This window comes from Actinia tenebrosa, unplaced genomic scaffold (genome assembly GCF_029948245.1).
Source record: "Actinia tenebrosa isolate PJP-AT-01 unplaced genomic scaffold, QUT_ActTen_1.0 PGA_scaffold6__47_contigs__length_16458017, whole genome shotgun sequence".
Lineage (NCBI taxonomy): Eukaryota > Metazoa > Cnidaria > Anthozoa > Actiniaria > Actiniidae > Actinia > Actinia tenebrosa.
The window spans coordinates 14,139,147-14,155,121 of record NW_028292583.1 but is presented as its reverse complement, the minus strand read 5'-3'; the positions used below and the strand labels follow the sequence as shown (position 1 = coordinate 14,155,121).

At 35.5% G+C, this 15,975-nt stretch overlaps 1 protein-coding gene across 2 annotated transcripts; it reads left to right on the top strand.

Moving 5' to 3' along the window:
• Positions 1-720: 720 nt before the first annotated feature.
• Positions 721-15,568, top strand: LOC116293637 (QRFP-like peptide receptor). 2 transcript variants are annotated; one of them, XM_031701091.2, is made up of 2 exons: positions 721-863; positions 12,685-15,568. In XM_031701091.2, the coding sequence occupies exon 2, from the start codon at positions 12,809-12,811 to the stop codon at positions 13,859-13,861; it is 1,053 nt and encodes a 350-aa protein (XP_031556951.1). In that variant the 5' UTR covers positions 721-863; positions 12,685-12,808; the 3' UTR covers positions 13,862-15,568. The 2 variants fall into 2 exon arrangements, with proteins under 2 accessions (XP_031556951.1, XP_031556950.1); XM_031701090.2 differs by lacking the exon at positions 721-863 and adding an exon at positions 12,168-12,521.
• The last annotated feature ends 407 nt before the right edge of the window (positions 15,569-15,975 follow it).

Genomic DNA, 15,975 nt, shown 5'->3' with positions numbered 1-15,975 from the left:
GCGTAACATGTCGAAAAAAAATCGACACACAAATGGCGCAATAGCGTTGCACGAAAAATCGGTGTTGCAAGTTGGTCCGTGTAACACCACCTTTACGGAATGATTCTTGTTCTGAAATGGGCAAAGTGGATTACGTCAAAGCTAAAGAGGTATTTTCAATCTTGAATAAGTAGCTCAAGTACCTGAATTGTGTAAATATTACTCCTAAAAGTATAGGTATTGAATCATATTCTCTATGCACATTTCTCTTCTCGATTGATATAAGAATATAACGATAAAAGAAAATCATCATATGATAACCTTAAAGGTTTTACATGGCAAAAGCATCTGTTAGAAAGATTTGTTGATTCACGATATAATTTTTCGTAGCCTGCGAAATCACGGCAAAATTACATTATTTTTCCTATTGTAAGCTTATTGTACGCACAGTGTTTTGCTGTTTGCTCTGATTCAAGTCGTGTGCGTGCAAACGTTCATTATTTTAACTGTGCGCGCTTTCAAAATTGTTTAGTCTCAACCTTCATCATCGATCAAAGGTTACATTGCTATTCTCAACAAATGAGAAAACCAGTTCACGCGTTTCAGATAGGACGGATATGATTGACAAAGCGATGATGTCATTGATCATTTCTATTTGCATAATTTTCTTAACTGATATACTCATCGAATCAGATTCTTCAGTCGATAGACGACAAGCCTTATTTCAGTGTGCTGCATAGTGGACTCGCGTGCATAAAAGATTTAATAGTGTACGCAGTAAAAAAAAAAGACGAGGTTTATGTGAGATATGTCCTCGAATAGGTGTGACTCACAACACGATTCCTTGGAGGAAGCTACATTAACATCTTACTTCTAAAAGGCAGGTAATGAAATAATAATTTTAAATTGATGGTTAACAGTTTAAATGCTCTTTGTATTTTGCAAACGATTGATTGTTTTGAGGAAGAATATTCGCGCACTTTCAAAAAAGATTGAATACAGTTTTCGTTTCCAAGAAAACAAAAAACTCGATTTTTTCATTGAATTCACTAGTTATAGCTATGACTGTTTTTTTTTTTTTTTTTCGCGTGTCTGGATTTTCTACCCTGAAGGATACGGTTAAATAAAGCAGATTCAGTTAGGGGAAGAAAACCATTTCATTGCAACTGACCAGGATATTTCTCGAGCGCATTACGGCCGGCTCTTAACTCCTATCTCAGACGTACAATATATTGCTACAATTTTAAAAAGAAAAAAACATTATTTATATTTATTTAGCAAATCAAGGTGAGTATTAAAGGAATGAAAAATAGCAATAATGAGATTGACCAAAGCGGAAGTTATTCATACAATATTTACTTTAATTTCAGTTTCAAAACCTATATGTAACAACGTTTGAAGTAGAAGCAGAACGTAGTAATAATAAAAACGCGAGGGATTCTCTTCTCTTTTTTTTGTAATTTGTGCCATCATCATTAAGAATAAATTGAAATATCATATGATTTTCAAATTTGAAAAGTTAGAATATGTTGAAATATTTACGAATTTGAAATGTTGGACAAATAAATTTCGGCTTTTCTTTTAAGCAACAGTAATTTCTTGATGATATCTTTACGATCAAGATAACGAATACCTCATACCAAAGACGAACTAAATTAGAAATAAAACTATTGGATAGCAAAAAGAAAAGGTAAGTTGTTAAAAGATTTAATTGATACTGAATAAAAAAACCCAATACTGATAAAATAAGTGGGATATTTTTTTAATTCCAAATCACAATTTGGTTTGCCTTTGCTCTCTAAAATAGTTCAGTGCAATTTGAATCGCTTTTTCTGGCCTGACTTAAGTAGGCTGCATATTAGGAGTAGACGATAATACAATTAATTTTATAATATATAAGATGTCATTGTATAAAGCGAGAGAAAAAGGTAGTATTCCATCACTGTCATTATTTTAAAATATTTTAAAACATTATGAAAATATAGAGAGCAAGATAGCAAAATCAAAAAATAAGACACAAAAACATCTCAGTAAGAAAATGGGAAAAAATCATTAAGGCCTTGAAATAAGGTAAAAGGCAAGATTTAGATTTGGATTTAGAAGTAGGCTGCAAAAGTCGAGGTACGTTGAAAGATTCTATAATATACGCTGTAAGACAAACTGAGATACGTCGACGAATAGATTACTTTAAATTAAAAAAAGCTAAACGACATTAATTTCTTGAATACATCTTATTCCTCAACCGATACAAGTTTTATATCACTTTGTTGCATCACCGATCAACAATTCTTTATAGAGAGTTAAACTGAAAGCGTGCATCTAAAAATATATTACGACCTTGCAAATTGAAGGCGTATTTTCTTACGGAAATCTGATAATATTTATCGAGGGAAAAGGAAATACGATTATAAAAGCTATTAGTGGACGTAAAACTCCAGATTATTTTAGCGCATTTATGAAATTACGGCTTAAGATGTTCCCAGTTTTGTTTCTGGAATATTCGAAGTGATGAGTCTTGTACGGGAAGTCGGGGGATGGATTTAAATTGAAACAAAGCTGTACGCGCCCGTGCGGGGCATGTAGCCTGTGATGTTAAACAGGATAAATGCAATCGAGATGAGATAAGATAGTTATATAGTTGTATAGATGAGATAGTTATCTAAGAATGTAATATTCAGAAGGTAGCTAGGTTGCAACTTGTTAACTTTTGATTCTGAGAGCTGTTTAATAAATCATCCATTCATCCATCCATTACTTTTAAATTCGTTGATGTCATTTAAGAGCTGCGAACAGTAAAATAAAGGCAGCACTTAACAAAGCTTTTAATTTTCAATTCAATGAATATATCATATTTATTATTCGACTAATGTAGTGTCGATTGACCAATACAAAGAAGCAAGGAGCTTTTATCAGGTATTATTGAATAAGTAAGACAGAAAAATAATCAATCTAGCTGGAAAAAGTGTACTAACATCAGTAAAACTGTTATCAGTTGAAGACTTTTGTGCTGTAAAGCCCTGTTTATACTAGCGATTTTTGCTTGGATTTTTTTTTTGCGATTTTGTCCATAATAGATAATGGTAAAGAATTTACTTGTAAAGTTTTTTTCAGGATACCAAGATTTTCCTACACGAATGTCTCTTTTGAAGGATGGGACAAAAATTTTCATATTTCCGAAAAAAGGCCACAAAAATCGCAGCAAAAATCGCCAGTGTAAACGGGGCTTAATAGAGTGATGGTAATATAATCTTTTTTCTATATATAAATAAGGTATTAAAATACCTTGATATGATTTATTCGTTATTCAGTAAATACTCATTAATGTGTAATATAAGTGGATAAGCGGTCAATGCGGTTTTCAATCATGTAAATCCTTGTTTTGTTTTTTTTTGGAAATGTTATGATTCAAAGATACACAGTAAGTTGTACAACTTATTTTTGGAAGCAATCTATGTTGAGCTTTCAGCTGAAGTGGAACTTCCAGTCATTGTGATCAAGCCTTGATCTAGTAAGATCAGCAGCAATCTCAACCAAAATATTTGAAAGCAATTTTTGCTGAGCTTTCGACTCAAGTGGGACTTCCAGTCATTGTGATCAAGCCTTGATCAAGTTAGGTCGGCAGAAAGCTCATGCCCCCAATTGCTTTCAAAAAGTCATGTTGTAAATAATTAAGGATTATTTGTTGATTCATACGCGCTTCATGTTAGGTTATGGTGAATAGTCGATAGACGGTGCTTGGGACAATTGAACTATATTGCATATTTGCCAACACTATATACTTTAATTCAATTCAACTTCGTTTCACTGACTTATAAAGAATTGCAAATACGAAGTAAATAAGCGTAATTACATAGATTTTGAAACGGTTTGAGTAAAAAGAGAGAGAAAGAGTATAATTGATCATTGTGGACGACTCCCAAAGTAGCACGAGAGTTCCAAGAGTGCCGGGAATCGTAAACCTTTCGCCATCGCGGAGAAAGCTTCTTTGCAGTGTCGAAAATAGGAACCAATTACATTCTATTAATACAATATAACCAAAGTGCATGTGAATATAGTGCAAAAATCCTGGGGAAATATTAAACAACATACTGAAATGGTTATTTTCTTTGAGATCAAGTACAAGTGTTCTAAAACAAGTAGACAATAAATAATAATCTGGCAAGAAAATCATGGTTACTAGTCTTGATTCAAGCGCGTTCTTGGTCTCCCATGACAAACGTGTAACGACAACGGCAAAACAAGGAAAACAGGAGGCACATATGCCAATCACGGAAACTACAGAGGTGTCTGTATTACCCTAGGCCCCTCGTGCGCAAAACGTTTCTCTCCTGATTTCGATTTGGGATTTCGTTTTTATAATCACTAGACCAGAAACCAGAACTTTTAGTGGGATAAAAAAAGCGGAGGCGACACATTGTCTAAGGATAAGTCGATAATCCTCTTTAGTCTTTTTCCGCACTGCCATCAGATTGACGCGAACGTCACCAATTTCGTACTGTAACCTTGAGTTGGATTTTCATTGAAAGTGTTTTCACTTAAATTCACGTTATTTAGACTTCATAAGTGACCCGTGACCAGCGCACCTCTTCGAGTCCATTTGTTTGAAAGTATTTCCAAATCAGTCAAGTGATTAAGACTTCGAAATTCCGATGCGCATGACCTTCATGGGTCGGTAGTTGGTTCGGTTCAATACTCAGTCTGCAAATAACTGAGCAGAATGTGCTCGCTTTGGAAATAGTTAGTCTTGTAGGTATTCTCTAACTGCGCATGTTTGGAAGAGTAAAAATATTTTACTCTCGTTCCCACAACCCTAAATTATTACTTACTGCGCATGCTCGACGAAAGTTTGTCGAGCAAGAAATATCGACTCTGAGAACGAGAATGGAAATATATGCAAATGCGTCGCTATGGGAAGTTTTATCGTGTCGTACTTACGGTGGCGCAATCAATTAAAATTTGACGGCCAGTGAACCACTCGTACGAGGATAAGACGTAAAAAAAGAAAGAAAAAAATTCATGAAACATCCTATTGGTAGCGGACTAATTTCCGTTATCCTAAAAGCATCAAATATTGAAATTGACCTTTTCGAAAAGTCAAGAGCGAGCTGAAATCACTAAGTACTTGATTTTTTTGTGATAAAAACTCAGCTGGTGCCGCTAAATGACTCAGTTACTTAATTAAGTCAACTTTTAAGTTTTAAAATAGTTCTACTACATGATAATAGTAGTAATAGATCAGTCGGTGTAATGACCATGTATCCGGCGCATTGGTTCTACCTAGTATAATTTAATTCTTATGTCATATAAAAACTTTAAAAAAACCCAGGTGAATACACGTTAAAAATCTTGGAATTCTGACTGCGAATAAGCCTGAAGCGAGATGACGTTTTACCCCCGACTCTATATCATAATAGTTTTTAAAATTCTTTCATATTAAAATTTTTGTTTCCTTAGAGAATACAGGAACAATAGTCATAAGTAAAGAATAAAAGCAGTGTGAAAAGGATTATGGTCTAGAGACGGGGGTAAAACGTCACCTTGCCGCAGACTTATTAGCATGGAACAAACGGCTGTCCTATAAGTGTTCAGAAAAGCACGCGCATCAATACACTTAAATATCGGTTTGGTTAGAAGAGGACGTCGAATTTCGACGTCTCAGATATCCTGACTCGAAGCATAGTATTGCAATAATAAAAGCACTACGATCAATATTTCTTTGCTTTATAACGGGAGTATCCAGTAACGTTTTTACTGATGCACAAACTTGGGACTCGGTCAAAAACAAGCTATATTTTACTGAAAAAAAATTTTTGATCGCGTTTCACGCAACTCTAGAAAATGACTCAATAACAGACCTCTTCGGCTTGGGGTAATGTTTTTCCATTTCAGACCACGTGTCATTCCCTTGAGAATAACATTCTTTGTTTGAGCTGTATCCATATTCATGTGTCTTTTCATGTGCAACCGAGCGCAAACCTTAGACAAAGAAATGATACTCTAGGAAATGACACGTGGTCTGAAATGGGAAAACATTACGTCAGAGCCGAAGAGGTCTAATGCTTGTCACTTCGATTTTATGAGGAAAATTGAAAATATAAAATGTTATTGGGCTATTGCTGGTTTTCAATCATTCCCAAGAGAATGAAATAACAAAAGACACGGCGGCCATGTTGGATGATATAACAAGAGACTAATAACGAATCTTTTGTTAAATTCATCCAACATGGCGGCTGTGAAAACCATTACGCACAAAACATGTAATTTCGATTTGATTCCAATCGTCAGATTCTTAAAATTTTTGCTGTAAATTTAGAAATTATAAAGTAAAAAACGTAATTCAATTAGGGTTTGCCGACTTTGTTTTACAGCTTATGAAAGTTTGATGAAACCAAAAACTTGTTTCCTTGATATCTTGTCTATCAAATAAATAAATGAAAAAAAAGCAATCAAATGACGTCATCACGATGAGCGCGCGCGCACTTAACTCCCTGCCCAGAAAGGTTGCGCGCGAGCAATGTCCGTGAACGTCGCTTCGGGATTTAGTGATAAAGTCTAGTGTCTAATAGCGGGGCGTCCATACGCCTGTAAAACACGAAGAAATTGGCTATTAACTATAGTATGATAGGTAAAGAAAATTTTAAAAAAAGTATCGCGTTTTAACAATAGTAAGCACTGGTTAATCTGTCAAAAAACAGACTTTAGTTTAGAAATATAAGAAGCACCGACTGTCGTGCTCGTATACAAAGAAGAACTTTCACTTCCAGCGTATTTTCTTAAGTTTCAGCTGCTAACTAACGAATATAATACAAACATCTTTAGGATATCATATTCAAGAACGTTCTTTGGATCGATCTCTTTCTCGACAGCGCCCAACTGAGCAAGGAGCAGTTACGCAAGATTTTACTACCTCATTTTTACAGCGTTTTTTACAGTTTGTTCATCTAGTAATGTAGTCATAGAAACATTTAGAAGCAGTTATCGTAGATTGATAAGTTTTACACCGTAGTGAAAATAGGAACTGACGTTTCGGACGTTAGTCCTTCGTCGGATTGACTCAGAAACATTAGAAACACCGACGCAGTCCACGCTAGTGTTTACTAGCCATCAGAAACATTTAGAAGCTTTATCTTTTGATGTTATCTAGAACCCCGTTGTGGGATCGGGAAATGCTTAGAGCGGATTTAACTGATCTAATACATCAAAAACACAGCTAAAGATCAATCTATTGATAAATCACACAAGGAAAAATGAACATAAAGAGGTTTATACTTTGTCGTAGCTCCCAAACCCGCTCAGGAAATCAGGAGCAAAAGGACTGTTTTCACAACAACGGCAGTCTAAACACTCAGCTCACTCTTAAAACAGCTTTAACCAGAAGTTGGGCAATTTCCCCCACCGTCTCCTACCCTGGTAAATAAGGGTTAATGGAGTTCACTTTTGCAGTCGTGGAGGTAGATTAGATTCGGTGCTTGTAAGTTACCCTCCCAGGTATATTTATGTATTTAGATAATTTGCCATAAAGCAGGTGTTACACAAAAGAAAAATTGTCCCCAACGAGGCGCAACACCGCATCACTATTGTTAGAAGATTATAATCATGTAAGCACAAATCGAGCTGTTAGGTTGTTAGGGTGCGATGTTGTTCTAGGGCTTTCGTACTGTATCTCTAGTAGATCTCAATTGATTTCTATTTCAATCAATAATTTTACACGGTTTTAAATTGAGCGGCGTTTTTTATTTGATAGAGAAAACAAACTCTTATCATCTATATATTAAATTTGAACCAGCCTGCTTTTGTATTACTAGGTTTTTAGGGTTATCATTGAGAATAACCCGATTGATTAGGATTTTATGCTTTCTATTTTATGCGGTCAAAGAAAGAAAGAAAGGAAGAAAGAAAGAAAGAAAGAGAGAGAGAGAGAGAGAGAGAGAGAGAGAGAGAGAGAGAGAGAGAGAGAGAGAGAGAGAGAGAGAGAGAATGAATGAATGCACCTTTATTTGAGGACGATAGTTTCATAAGTGTCATACACTTCTTTACATGAAAGTCGTACTTCATAAGAAAGAGATTTACATATAATATGTGATAAATTTAAAAATGAATTAAATAATATGAACTATATATATAGCTATTAAAATGCGTATAAATGATAAATATAAAGTGACTAGGTACTATCCGACTGCCAATTAGACAAATTCTTATTAAAAACTAACCTAGAGGATGAAGTTCGGATATGTGAAGGAATAGAATTCCATAATTTAGCTCTGTAAGAGAAACTTTTTTTAAGGAATTCAGTCCTTGGAATGGTTTGAATTTCTAATTTATCTTCGATATTTCTCAATTTAGATTTATAAGCATTTGAATCCTTACTTTTTGAGAAAAGATCTTGTAAATAAGATGGAGTATTGTCATGCAAAATATCATACATCATGAGAGAAAGACGCTTTTCGCGTCTTATAGCCAAGCGGTCCCAATTCAATTGTTGCAAGATGTCTGCTGACCTTATGTCATAGCCCTGAAAGGTTATGATTCGGGCAGCTCTGTTCTGCAACTTTTGAAGTCGGTCTGCTTGGCCTTTGTTTAAATTACTCCAAACAAGATCACAGTAATCAAATAACGGTTGAATAAGAGCCTTATACATAAGTATTAAGGTATCAAGAGGGACAAAATCTCTGGCTTGTTTTAAACCATTAATGGAAGAGCCAGTTTTCTTACATAAGTTTTCAATATGAACATCCCAAGTTAGGTTTTGATCTAAATACACACCAAGGTGTTTTGAAGAGGTTACCCTCTTTACCTCTTGATCCTTAATCATGATATGCGAAGAAATTCCCAAATTTGAAAGCTGAAAATTTGATCCAATTAACATATATTCAGATTTTACTACATTCAAACTCAGCTTATTAGCCAATAGCCAGTCACTGACACACAGTAAATCTAAATTCACTTTATCATAGAGTTCAGTAGTTGACTTTGATGCGTAACTAATTAGGGTGTCATCAGCATAAAGACGAGGCTGACTAATTTCGAGACAATGAGGCAAGTCATTAATATAAATTATAAACAGTAACGGACCTAAAATCGAGCCCTGTGGAACACCGCTCGTTACAGTTACTGGATTTGAGGTATAGGTTTCAATGGTACAGCATTGACTTCTATCAGTTAAGTAAGAACGAAAGAAATCTAATGCTACTCCACCAACCCCATAGTGCTTAAGTTTAGAAATTAGGATGTCATGTGAAACAGTATCAAAGGCTTTCGCTAAATCTAAGGAAACTACAAGGTTAGTTAAGCTACTATCCATGTTAGTATACCAATCATTTGTAGCCTCTAATAAAGCAGTAACAGTAGAATGTAAGGGTCGAAAGCCAGATTGATACTTAGTTAAGAGATTGAATTTATTAAAATAGGCATATAATTGGTCATAAGCTGCCCTCTCACAAATTTTAGATAAAATAGGGAGAATGGATATTGGCATATAATTATTTGGATCATTACGATCCTTGGCCTTATGTAGAGGGATCACCTTAGCTCTTTTCCAAAGTGAAGGGAAAATTCCCTTAGCAAATGACGTATTTATGATATTAGCTATGATAGGAGCAATTATGGGAGCAGCTTCTTTTAAAAGCCGACAAGATATGTTGTCCAGTCCTGTGGCTTTATCTGTTGGCATATTGCTTAAAAACTTCAGAACTAAGTCACTAGAGATCTCCACAAAATTGAAATTAAATTCAACTGGTCTGAGGAAATCCTGGAAATCAATGATACCTCTCTCCATCTCTGCGACCAGTGTATTGCCAATTCTGGAAAAATGATTATTCATTAAGTCGGCAATTTCTGCTGGGTCATTAAAAGTGCAATTGTTAATTTTTAATTCAGTGATGGAATTACTTGTAGAATTGCTTCTACCAGTAAGGTTATTTATTGTTTTCCACAGTGCTTTAGGATTTCCATAATTGTCTTTAATTCTAGAGTGATAGTAAGAAACTTTAGATTTCTTAATTTCGTTAGTAACCATGTTTCTAAAGCTCTTATACTCACTCCAGGATTGTTGATCACCAGATCTAATTGCTTGTCTTGAGAGAGAGAGAGAGAGAGAGAGAGAGAGAGAGAGAGAGAGAGAGAGAGAGAGAGAGATGTCTTTTATTTAATCTCGGGAAATTTCATCAATGTACAAATTGGTTTTCATGAAAACCGAGTTCATAGGTAATATATATAAAAAATTAATAATAACGTTAAGAATATATAGACAGATTTATGAAATAAATTCTCATCTACCCCCCAAAAATATTATAGTAATTAAAGTGTTAAGGACCAACAGACGAAAGATTCCTCTTAAAAGATTTTAAATTATTGGACAGTCTGACACTTTGGGGTAACGAGTTCCACACTTTTGCACCGTCATAAGAGAGAGCTCTTTTTAAAAACTCAGTGCTGGGTTTCGGTAACTTTAAGCACTTCTCTCTACCACGAAAATCGTAGGTATTTTAAGAGAGAGAGAGAGAGAGAGAGAGAGAGAGAGAGAGAGAGAGAGAGAGAGAGAGAGATGTCTTTTATTTAATCTCGGGAAATTTCATCAATGTACAAATTGGTTTTCAAGAAAACCGAGTTGATAGGTAATATATATCAAAAATTGATAATAACGTTAAGAATATATAGACAGATTATGAAAAAAAAAAATTTTTTTTCATCTACCCCCCCAAAATATTATAGTAATTAAAGTGTTAAGGACCAACAGACGAAAGATTCCTCTTAAAAGATTTTAAATTATTGGACAGTCTGACACTTTGGGGTAACGAGTTCCACACTTTTGCACCGTCATAAGAGAGAGCTCTTTTTAAAAACTCAGTAAAGAGTTGAAAGAAAGAAAGAAAGAAAGAAAGAAAGAAAGAAAGAAAGAAAGAAAGAAAGAAAGAAAGAAAGAACTGAACTGAACTGAACTGTTCTTTAGTTATACACGGATTGCCTGTCAAATTATCACATTGTTTACAAGGGAGCCGTGAAACAGAAGAAGAAGAAAGAAAGAAAAGAAAAAAGAAAAATAGGAATGAAATCAAATGGAATGCCGCATGAAAAAATGAATGGGATGGAATGAAGAAGAGAAGAGAAGAGAAGAGAAGAGAAGAGAGGAGAAGAGAACAGAAGAGAAGAGAGGAGAACAGAACAGAAGAAAGAAGAGAAGAAACAAAGAAGAGAAGAGAAGAAAAAAAAGAGAGCTCCCTCCTCTCTCTTCTTCTCTCTCCCTCCTCTCCCTCTCCTCACTCTCTTCTCTCCCTCTCCCTCCTATCCCCCCTCTCCGCCTCTCACTCCTCCCTCCTCTCCTCTCCCTCCTCTCCTCTCCGCCCGCGCCGCTTTCCCTGATGAAATGAAGAGAAGAGAAGAGAAGTGAAGAGAAGAGAATAATAGAAAACCTTGCAATTATTTAATAAACTATTACCTGATTCCAAGACTTTGTCTTTTCAGAAACCAGATTTCAATCATCTTGAGTCTCACATTCTAGATTCTAGATATGTAATAACAATAACAGTCTTAGACAAGTGAAAAGTGAACAATCAAGAAGGCACCCCCCTAAGGCGAAAACCCTTACCACATGACGATCCACTGTCCATCTCCTTTGTTCTTATAAGTAATTACCTTGAACACAAATTCTTCGAAGAAATTGGAAAAACAAAATTATATTTTAACTAGACTAACAGGCGTATTCTATTATAACACGTGTCAATGATTCCTTTATTCCGTGAAGTGCTAGCTATTTAATCTTTCAGCGCTGTGTTATAAACTCACGGAACAGCTTTTTGCAAATTAATTCAAAACTCCAAGGAGTATCTTACTTATGTCTATGTTTAACATTTTCTTGCGTTTGCTTTGGTAGCACTAAAAGATAGCGATCTATACATTTTAAGATATGGGCATTGCATGGAAGTCAGTTATTATTAGGCTTGTTTTTCAAAGGTCGAACATGCTGAATTGATTACGCCTCTAGTGTGCTGTATATGATATCAGTAAACAGATGGGATATCAGTTAATTAGTCTAATAGTTACTATAGAAACCAACTAGGTTAAAAACCAGATATATTACGTTGTCATATGTTGTTATTCATTGGCAGCGCTTTAAGTCAATAATGACGTTAGGATATCATTTCACTTGTTATACTCGAGCGCCTTACTTCACTCATGCTTCACTTCACTGATCAACTCAGTCGTTCACTGTGCATACGGATTCTCTAGTAACTTCACTTCTATGTGCATTTCATCAGAACGTACTTTAAAAATGTTCAATTCGGCATTAACTGTGAGGTCGTGAAATCGCGTGTTTCTTCGCCCGGCCGCAAGGTTTGAACCCTTATTAACTCTGAAATAACATCTTAGGTCATTTGTAGGCACGCAACTCTTCAATGGCTCAGTTCTTTGTTTGTTTCAAAATATGATAGCAATTCTTCGACAAGGATTCTCTTTCGAGTAGAATGATTAAAGAAAACACCGTGTCGCGATCGACTGGAATCCAGTCTTCGACATTTTAATCCTAAGTGTATAATCTAAACACTGTAAGTAGTACATATCCGATTGTTCTCTGATATGCCAAAATAGGTTATTGGTATTTTGCGGTGGTTTAAAAGCTTAGCGGTATCAAAATAAATGTATGTTTTGAATCTTTCATAATACGATGAAACCATTCACCATTACGACCTTTTCTGTTTATATTGACAGACTGAGACTGCGCAGTCACGTGATAAACTATTAAGTCAAACGGACCATTGGTTGGCTGGACTTAGAAAGAAAAGTTCTCAACTTAGACCAGCTTGTTTATATTGCGGAAGACTCCAGCTCTACGATGAATAACACTACAGTTGAAGCTTCACAACCTTACTGTGTAATATGGGATTCCCAAGCTGCCCGCATTGGCGCTGTGGTATTGTATGTCATTATATTTATCTTGTCCGTGGTTGGAAACGTTCTGGTTGTCATCGTTGTTTATCGAAATAAATCGCTCAGAAACTCGACAAATTACTTTATCGTTAACATGGCAGTCTCAGATTTATTAGTCCCGGTTCTGATTATTTCCCGAAAAGTCAAGGAAATACTCACTCAGTCTCAGGCATGGGACATATCTGGTATTCCAGGAGAGGTTCTTTGTAAAGTGTTTTATTTTCTAGCTGATGTTTCGCCGGCCGTTTCCATTCTCAGTCTTATTTGTATCTCATTTAATCGTTTTTGCGCTGTTATGTTTCCACTACGCCACAAGAGGACTTGCCACGTTCCAAGATGTGCCACAATAGCCTTGACTTGGCTCATCAGCTTCGCTGCGCTGGCTCCAAACTTATATGCTTACAAACTAGTAAGTCGCAATGAACATCAGTTCTGTCAAATCAAATGGGAACCAGCATTTGATCACGCCCAAGCCCAGAAAGCGTACACTACGTTCATCGTCGTCGCCTTTATATTCATTCCAATGATCGTACTAAGCTTTATCTACATCAATATTTGTGCTTTCATAATCAGACAGAAAGTCATTGGAAACAGATCTGAGCGGGAACATGCTATAAGGGATCGCAAAACTCGATCCGTAGTGCGACTTGCCATCACTATTGTCCTTGCGACTACCATATGCTGGGCACCTTACGGTGTCATTCTACTGCTTTATTCCTTCAAATACAACTGGCAGTTTCCCCGTGGATGCAATTGGATGCTATACTATCAGTTTGCGCAGATATCTGGGGTATCGAACGCGGCTATCAACCCCGCTATTTATTTTATTTATGTCCAAAACTACAAAAAGGAACTGAAAAGAATAGTTACCTATGTTACAAGTCGATTTGTGCCGACGTTTTCGCATGCTGGGCTTCTGACAGCGCAGCCTCAGAAGATGGAGATGGAACAACTGTAACATGGTTTGGAACAATATCGCAGCTCATATAATCCATATCTAACAGACTGGATTCAAAGAAGCGTGGAATTTTTGCAATCGCTACATAATGTAAAATAAAACTTCAAAAACCCAGGGTAAAGTAAGGCACAAAAAGCAAGAGAACTCGAACCGGAACAAAGTACTAAGTCAATGTGTGTTTTCTTTACAGAAACACCACAGAATAAAAGACAAGACTAATATGCTAATTACCGGATGAAACACTCGAACTACGAAAAGTGGAGCGTCAATGTTTTTTTACAAATCTCGTAACGCTTGCAAGCCGATGACATCTTGAAGTAATACGCGTTGTATAATCTAATCGAAGCTTTTGAAAATCTAAAAATTTACATTTAGGATAAAACGTATTGAAGCAGCTCTTGACTTCATAAGAACTTTGACGCAAGATTTTTTGGAATAACTCACAATCTGAAAATTCTAAGTGAAGTCTAATTAATGAGGGGGTTTGGTGTGAAATACTACGGATTTAAAGGAGTATTTTATTTCTCCAGCAGCAAAAGTCACGCTACGAGCTCAGTAGAAGTTGAATTTCAGTCGCTATGACAGCGATAGCGGTAATACGGATTTTCGTTAATGACCTGTAAAAACCATTATTATTTTTTAACCAATTTTAACGACTTGGAAAGTAATGAAAAAGGCCCACGATGGCCTATCAAAATCTTTGCTGATAAGATACCAAATGGTTTTTCTCAATGACGATAATTTTTTTTGGTGTTGATTTTTAGGTGAAGAAAGTTCGAGAAAGTCGAGCAACTAGTGTGTGTTGGTAATAATCTAATTATGTAACTAAGGCTTAAAGGCAGATTTATACCATACACATATCAATTATAGAATTCTTACTAATAGTTTAATGTAACCACGGCTTTGAAAAAAGGTTTTTTTCCCCTTTTTTTCAGTGATTGATTGCAATCTACCTTTAGCTCTTCTGCAGATCTCAGAAAATCCCCATAACATGAATTTATGATAATGTAAAATCTTTTGTCCTACTTCAAAAATCCTTGAAAAGATTAAGAGCTTCCAAAGCAGCAATTCTTGGTACTGCTGGAGTATTTCCAAATCCTGGTGATTTCAGACATGGCTGTCATGGTTGAATTCGTACGTGTAAACAGCCAACGTTTCTTGGTTTTTGCAAATTCTGAGCACATATTAATATCCCTTAAGTGAATAATGTTTTGTTTAGAACCATATTCTATATATAGCGATGAGACATGAGTTTTTTCCGATTGTTCAATTTGAAACCCCCACAAATTGAAACCCAACACACTTCAAATTCGAATTCAATCTGTGAGAAAGCCGTGACTTAGATTAGCCTAGGGCTGTAGTTAAAATTCAGGGTTCGATAAAACATGTCCGTTAAGATAAAGGGATTTTGAATTTGCATTTATTAAACCAATGCCGTTTCTGGTGTTCAACGGAATAAATAGTAAAGTAAGCAAAAAATAACAAAAATATCAATAACGCACGATGCTTTTAAGAAAACGACAACCAACATATTTATCACGTATTGGAAAGTATTTATAGGCATTCAAGTTGGGTAGTCAAGCAACTTCAAGTATTGAGGAGGAAAATAATTCAAATGTTGCTTTTAGTAAAAGTAATTAATAAGATAAATAAAATAATTTAAATTATAGGATATAGACATGTAAACATGAAACTCCTGGAGAGCGTTGTGATAAATAAATTGGTTTTAAAGTTTTAAAGCTTGTCATGTTTGTCAATATATCTGGATGGGGCGATTTGCTTGACTTGGTGATTTTAGTTTAGTTTAAGAGTAGGCGAGAGAACAAAGCTTTGAGTAGGCGTGATAGATCGCAGTTCATCTATTATTTAGGTTACGCGTAGGTAGATTTTCAAGTGATGAACACGACAACTATGCATCAGTCGTCGAGAAATTTTCGACAGCTCTAGCAATTGTTTGCCTCGAAGTACCGTGTGTGTTTAGTTCCTTTTGAAGGTTGAACTCGATATTTAGGAAGTGGTTATGTAAAATTTCAGCAAAATTTCTGTATAGATGTTATACGTTACGTTATTACAAAGCTGTGCAGAAAGAAAGAAAGAAAGGAAGAAAGAGAGAG